Here is a 7,726-nt window from a genome sequence, read left to right as displayed (position 1 = left end):
AATGAAGTGTTAAGTGATATTATTGGCTTCATTTTTCCTTCTGCTTCAGCATTATGGCTTAGATAACAATTCTGATATTCTCCTCTGTAGTTAGGGTGAGGTGGTTTTGCAGTGTGCAGATTCCTGCAGTTATAGAGGGTGACTATAAGAGAAAGCTTTGCTGGGTTTGCCTTGGCTGCTGCAGGGCTGGGGGTGGAGAGCAAATAACATCCTCATTAAATAGAAAAGGTGTAAGGTGCCACTTACACAGTGGTATTCCTGGCTTCATGGAATATTTTACAGTACCTGTTGACCAGTGTGCCAGCCCTGAGTCAAGATAATTTTTTTTTATTTGGCTCAACCTTTTGTTGATTTTTTTTCATTAAATGACATCTTTTTTAAATTCTGTTTCCAGGAATTAATTCAGAATGCAGAAGATGCTGGTGCCTCAGAAGTTAGGTTCCTGTATGATGAGACTCAGTATGGGACAGAGTCTCTGTGGTCTAAAGACATGGCACAGTACCAGGGTAAGTACAACATTTTTCACATGAAGCTTTATTCCTGGATTATTTGTTGTCTTGTGAAGTGAAGCTTTATTCCTGGATTATTTGTTGTCTTCAGATCAAAATTACTGCAAAAACTATACAGTTAAGTTACATCTAATTTTTGTCTTTTATATACAGTTATTTGATATGTAATCTAGGATTTTACACCTAGGTATTTCCAGTCTAAAAATATACATTATATTCTGGTCAGCTAGAACAGGATTTGGGATTCCAGAATATTGAATATTGATTTGGAAACAATCCTGGAAATATTTGGGAATACCCAGGGCCACTATTAAAATGCTCTCTGGATTGTTTTTCTCCCATTTTTCAGAGTTTGCTGGCAACGGGAGGGAAGGGGAAGGGAGGCAGCTGTCCCAGGCAATAGGATCAGACGTTAAAGGGAGTGCTTGAACTGACTGCCCAATCACAGCAGTTCTCACAGCCCTCTATGAGGGCCCACTGTATGTTTAGGTTCTGAATATGTTGGTTCTGGGCTGCGGGTTCCTTGGACCCAACTCAGGGACCTCACAATCACAAAGCAGCTGCAGGAAACGGCTTTCTAAAAAATAAAGGAGAGTTCAGAACACTGCCACGGTTGGGGGGGGGGGAAGGGCCTCCTGCCTTCCCCGTAAGTTGTTTTCCTGCAGCAAAACAGTGCAGAGGTGGAGTTATTTCCCTGTTTTTCCACTCCTTGTAGAGTATTCTGTGCATGGGCAAAAGAGGAATAAAGGCAGCTTGACTCCATTTCAGAACTAGATTTTTCAAGAGTGTGCTGCTGCTACTCTGGTCTGCTTTGGATTTCTACTGCCTGCTCCCTGTCTGGGAAAACCTTGTTCTCTGTCTGCTGGAAATCTTCAGGATTGGTGGAATTTATTTCAAAATATTATTTCAGGTTTTTCCTTTATGTGTGTGTGTTTGTGTGCATGTATGTATATGTGTATTTTGCCATAGAGGTTGTAGTGGAGGAAGTCAGCCTATTTTTCTTTCTGATTCTTTAAAAAATATTTTCTCTTGGTTTTGTTTGTGCTTTCATGGTGTTTTGGGGGTATTCTTGTGGATTTGTAAAAATTCAGAAGAAAATTTCTGGTTATGTTTTAATCACAATTAATTGTAGGCGATGGTAGTAGAAAAGAGTAAGAGTTCAGTAGCACCTTAAAGACTAACAAAAATTGTGGAAGGGTATGAATTTTTGTGAGTCACTGCTACTGGACTCTTACTCTTTTCTACTGCCACAAACAGACTTAACACGGCTACCCATCTTGATCTATCTCTGTAAGTGATGGTTTAGGTATTTTAAAAAATCACAAGGTTGATTTGGCTTGAATTCTCTGGTTTTATGTTGGTTCTGTTGGGCTTGTTGGCTCTATTTGTATTGGAAGCTTTTGGCCAATGGTTGCTCCTATGTGTTCGGTTATTGGTTTCTTTGAACTTTTTCCCTATAGGAAACAATGGAGACAAGTAGGATGTCTGGGGGCACTGTTCAGTGGGCTGTAGAATTGGACCCTTGGTCCAATTGAAACTTGGGCAAGGGGGGGTCTTTAGTGGACATGCAGCATTAGTTCCCCTGCAATTTGGTACAATTTTGTTAAAAAATAACCACTTTAGCCCCTGAAAAGTTCTCCCATAGGGAATAACAGAACCCGAATAATTCCAGAATCCCAGGAAAAAAACAAACTTGAATACCGGAATGGTATCAGCGCACCTTAATAACCTGGAATACCAGTTTTTATGCCCTTCCTTCTTGAAATCCGAATCTGAAAAATAACTTCTAAGTTACACATCTTTAATGTAATCTATTTGCATCAGTTCGTTTACCATTATGGTCTATAAAAGGGCTGTGCTACTGTTTTAAATTTATCCCGATATGTTTTTTACAGTTTTCAGAAATTTTAATTTTAACATATTTATGCTACGTTTCTTGGATTTCGGTATCACTTCTTGGAAAACCTTTGCAAACATACTAATTTTTCCTTTCTTTTGTCTCTTTTATCTATTAGGTCCTGCACTTTATGTGTACAACAATGCAGTCTTTACCCCTGAGGATTGGCATGGCATTCAGGAAATAGCAAGAAGTAGAAAAAAGGATGATCCTCTCAAAGTTGGAAGATTTGGAATTGGATTTAATTCAGTTTATCACATCACAGGTATTTACTCTGAACTGTTCTAAACAAACAAATGTTAAGCATTTGGTCACGTGGAGCATGTTCCCCATTGGTACTTGACCTTAACATTTGCACTGAATTTTAAGAAGTCGTTTGTTGATTTTAATATGTATTGGTTAATAGAAAACAATAGTGTTATTAATAATAACTCAGTTTGAGTCCAGTGGCACCTCTAAGACCAACAGTTTTCTTCAAAGTATAAGCTTTTGTGTGCAAGCACACTTCTTCAGATACGAAGCTTTTACCTTGAATAAAATTTTGTTGGTCTTAATGGTGCCACTGGACTCAAACTTTGTTCTGCTGCTTCAGACCAACATGGCTACCCACCTGAATCTGTAGTAATAACCCACACAGAGATAGATTACATATTGCTGGACTAGTGAAACTCAAAAAGATAATTTACGAAGATTCAAGCCAGTGTAGCTCATGACTCTCCATTAACTTCTTTCACTGTTTAAGAGAAAGAGGATCTCCAGAGGTATTCATGACTGTCATGGTGCTTTCAAAGGTGATCAGTGAATACCAAGTTCAGTGGCCTAATACCCTATCTTTATATCTTAGGTGAGTAGGGTCTCCATCTTCCTGAGTCATTTGCCTCTACTCCAGCAACAGCAGTCAACCAGTATTTGGAAGACAGGGTTCATCAGCTTTTAACCTTTCAGGGTAGGTTTGCAAATAGGAAGTTTCTGGAACTAGATTCCCTTTGTTCTAATGAACTTGATCCTTATCAGTTAATTTATACCAGGCAGCATTAGCAGTTAGTTACAACGTCTGGGAAAAGCTGTCCCATCTCTGAGGAAGATTAATGTCTTTCAGGAGGTTGCTTCTTTTGCTTTGCTTTGGCTGAGATCTTCCTTAAGTTACTGCAAGAAGACTGGTACTTTGCAAAGCTTGAGTTCCATAGGGTTAGAGAGGAGATACAGTTTTGTTTTACAGAATCTTCCTCACAGCTTTTAACTGATTTTCTTCTTTTGCCACTTATTTAAATTGGGTGTTTTAGTTTATAGTCTTAGTAATTAACAGAAGGTATTTAAAAATGTTGTAGGATTGTATTTATAGGCCCTGTCCCCACACTATTCATATTTTTTGATTTTCCATTTTGCAGATGTACCTAGTATATTCAGCGGTGACCAAATTGGGATGCTGGACCCTCATCAGGTACTTTTTGGACCCCGTGAATCAGGCCAGTGTTGGAATCTTAAGAATGACAGCAAAGAAATTAATGAACTTACAGACCAATTTTCACCTTTCATTGGTGTGTTTGGAAGCACTAAAGAAACCTTCAAGCATGGACACTTCCCGGGTACATTCTTTCGCTTTCCTCTTCGCCAGCAACCTTCCCAGCTGAGTAGTAATCTGTACAATAAGGAGAAAGTTCTAGAATTGTTTGAATCCTTCAGAGCAGATGCAGATACAGTACTTCTGTTCCTTAAATGTGTGCAGGATGTTTCCTTACATGTTAGAGAAGCTGATGGCTCTGAGAGACTAATTTTTAGAGTTACTGCTAGTGAGAATAAAGCATTGAAGCATGAAAGACCCAACTGTATCAAGATTCTGGAAAATGCAATAAATCAGTACTGTAAAGGAGTTCCAAGTAATAGTATAACATGTGTGACGTATCATATAAACATAGTTCTAGAAGACGAGAGTGTTAAAGATGCGCAGAAAACATCTTGGTTGGTATGTAACAGTGTTGGAGGAAGAGGAATGTGTAGTGATTTGGACTCTTTGGCTGACGACTTGAAATATATGCCAACAATTGGTATAGCTATGTCATTATCACCCAATGGAGAAGAAAAAGGAGCTGTGGCACAGTTTTCATGAAGAGCGTTTTGTTTTCTTCCATTGCCACCTGGTGAGGAAAGCAAGACGGGACTTCCAGTTCATGTTAGTGGCTTTTTTGGCCTCACAGATAACAGAAGGAGTATCAAATGGCGAGAGCTTGATCAGTGGCGAGATCCAGCAGCCTTGTGGAATGAGCTTCTTGTGGCCAACATTGTTCCAAAAGCATATGCAGTCCTCATATTGGAAGCAATTAAACGAATGGAAACAGAAAAGAACTCAGATTTCCCTTTGTCGGCTGAAAGCATTTACAGATTGTGGCCTGAAAAGAATAAAACAAAAGTCCACTGGCAGCCAATTATAGAACCTCTTTTGAAAGAACTGTTCCAGAATGCAGTTATATACTCTCTCAGTGATCACTGGATAAAGGTGGAGCAAGTTTATTTCTCAGAAATGGAGGAGAGTTTGGAGTACACCCAAGCCGTGCTAAACTACTTCCAGGACTAAGGGAACGAGGTTGCTAAAGTACCAGAGAATATTGCAAATGCAGTTGGCCTAATTATGTCTGGCACCAAACCTGTCAAAAAAATAACTCCTGGTACAGTGCGACAAGTTTTAAGAAAATCTGGGCACAAGACATCTGCTGATGAGAAGCTTCATATCTTAGAGTTTGTGCTTAGTGATGGAAACTACAGTGAGCTTATTGGGCTGGAGCTGTTGCCCTTACAGAATGGGAGTTTTGTTTCATTCTGTTCATCTGCATCGGATCAAGATGCCGTTTATATAACTTCAGAAAGTTATCCAAGGTATAATATGCATTTAATAATTTGCTTTATTATGATGTAAAGCTTTTAAGTGTTAAAGCGGTATGGTTTAATTTTCTGTAATGGCACATATCTCTGCAAAGGTACCTGCTTGTCTTCTGCTCTAGAATACTTTTGCCTATGTAGGCTGAAGAGATACCCTTTGAAGGGAGGAGAAGAATTTGTCTGAATTGCAGCCTTTGACCTTGCAGAGAGCCCACAAATGCTCTTTTTCTTCAGGAACTATATAGGAAAATAGCCCTGCTTTCCCTCCTTTAAGGAGACATCAGTGTCTTTCTGACATTAGAAGCTACTACTCTAATGCCTGTTTTCATTTCTTGCAACCAACCTACTTTGTACTTGCAAAAAGGGGAAAGAAGCCTGGAAAGAAGGGGTCAAGAATGAATGTGGGAATATGGAGTTGAGCAATAATCACTTGACCTGGCAATGCAGGAATTAAGAACATAAGAACATATCTCTGCTGGATAAGACCAGTGGTCCATCTAGTCCAGCATCCAGTCTCACACAATGACCAACCCATTTCTCTGAACGTCCAACAACAGTGTATAGAGGTCAATGGCTTCCCCCAATTTTGACTTCTGGCAATTGCATTCAGATGTTTACTTCCCCTGAACATGGAGTTTCCCTTTAGTTACCGTGGCTAGTAGCGACTGATAGAGTTATTCTCTATTAATCTGTTTAATCTCCTTTTAAAGCTGCCTATGCCCATGGCCATGAATTCCACATTTTAAGCACTCGCTGTATAACGAAGTATTTCCTTTTGTCCATCCTGAATCTACTGGCTATCAGCTTCATTGGATGCCCTTGAGTTCTAGTATTTTGGGAGAGAAGGAAAATTTATTTTTGTCAACTCTCTCCACCCCGTGCATAATTTTAAACCACTATTACGTATCCCCTTAGTTGTCTCTTTTCTAAATTGAAAAGTCCCTGACTGTTCAGCCTTTCCTCATAGGAAAGGTGTGCCAACCCCCTAATAATCTTGGTTGCCCTCTTCCATACTTTTTCCAGTTTTGCAATGTCCTTTTTGAGATATGGTGACCAGAATTGCACACATTATTTCAAATGAGGCCACAGCCTAGATCTATACATGGGCATTATAACATTGGCCATTTTATTTTCAATGCCTTTTCTTAATAATCCCCAACATAGTTGGCCTTCTTTACTGCTGCAGCACACTGGGTGCATACTTTCATTGAGCTATGACCCCAAGATGTTTTCCCCCTCTCAGTCTCAGCAAGTTGAGATCCCTTTGTTGTTGTTGTTTAGTCACACAGTCGAGTCTGACTCTTTGTGACCCCATGGACCACATCACGCCAGGCCCTCCTGTCTCCCACTGTCCTTGGAAGTTTGCTCAATTTCATTTTAGTTGCATCGATAACACTGTCTAACCATCTCATCCTTTGCCACCCCTTCTTCTTTCACCTTCACTCATTCTCAGCATCAGAGTCTTCTCCAGTGAGTGCTCCCTTCTCATTTGGTGGCCAAAGTATTTGAGCTTCAGCTTCAGTATCTGGCTTTCCAGGGAACAGTCAGGGTTGATTTATTTTAGGATTGACTGATTTGATCTCCTTGGAGTCCAAGGGACTCTCGAGAGTCTTCTCCAGCACCATAATTTGAAAGCATCTATTCTTCGGCCCTTGGCCTTCCTTATAGTCCAATTCTCACAGCCATACATTACTGCTGGGAATACCATTGCTTTGACCATACGGACTTTCGTTGGCAGGGTGATGTCTCTACTTTTTATTATGTTGTCTAGGTTTGCCATCACTTTCCTCCCAAGGAGCAGGCGTCTTTAAATTTCATGGCTGCAGTCACCGTCTGCAGTGATCTTGGATCCCAGGAACGTGAAGTCTTGTCACTGCTTCCACGACTTCCCGTTCTATTTGCCAAGGAGTGATGGGTCCAGATGCCATGATCTTAGTTTTTTTGATGTTGAGCTTTAAGCCAACTTTTGCGTTCTCCTCTTTCACCCTCAGCAAGGGGTTCTATAGGTCTTCTTCACTTTCTGCCATTAGAGTGGTATCGTCTGCATATCTGAGGTTGTTGATGTTTTTCCTGGCAATCTTAATTCTGGCTTGTGATTCATCCAGGCTTTCGCATGATGTACTCTGCATATAAATTAAATAAGCAGGGTGACAATATATATCCTTGCCGTACTCCTTTTCATATGCTAAATCAATCAGTTGTTCCATATCCGGTTCTAACTGCCGCTTCTTGACCCTTATACAGGTTTCTCAAGAGATGTGTGAGGTGGTCTGGTACTCCCATCTCTTTAAGGACTTGCCACAGTTTTTTGTGATCCACACAGTCAAAGGATTTAACGTAGTCAATGAAGCAGAAGTAGATGTTTTTCTGGTACTCCCTTGCTTTCTCCATAATCCAGCAAATGTTGGCAATTTGATCTCTAGTTCCTCTACCTCTTCAAAACCCA

At 40.2% G+C, this 7,726-nt stretch overlaps 1 protein-coding gene across 1 annotated transcript in view; it reads left to right on the top strand.

Annotated features, from left to right (window-relative positions):
* Positions 1–475: 475 nt before the first annotated feature.
* The window catches only part of SACS (sacsin molecular chaperone), a 30,466-nt gene continuing 23,215 nt past the window's right edge, over positions 476–7,726 (top strand). Inside the window, 3 exon segments of the mRNA XM_015412009.1 lie at positions 476–506; positions 2,525–2,671; positions 3,795–5,277. Coding sequence (XP_015267495.1) covers positions 491–506; positions 2,525–2,671; positions 3,795–5,277 — 1,646 coding nt within the window. The 5' untranslated portion in view covers positions 476–490.

This window comes from Gekko japonicus, unplaced genomic scaffold (genome assembly GCF_001447785.1).
Source record: "Gekko japonicus isolate JY-2015 unplaced genomic scaffold, Gekko_japonicus_V1.1 scaffold844, whole genome shotgun sequence".
Lineage (NCBI taxonomy): Eukaryota > Metazoa > Chordata > Lepidosauria > Squamata > Gekkonidae > Gekko > Gekko japonicus.
This window is presented reverse-complemented; position numbering and strand designations above follow the sequence as displayed.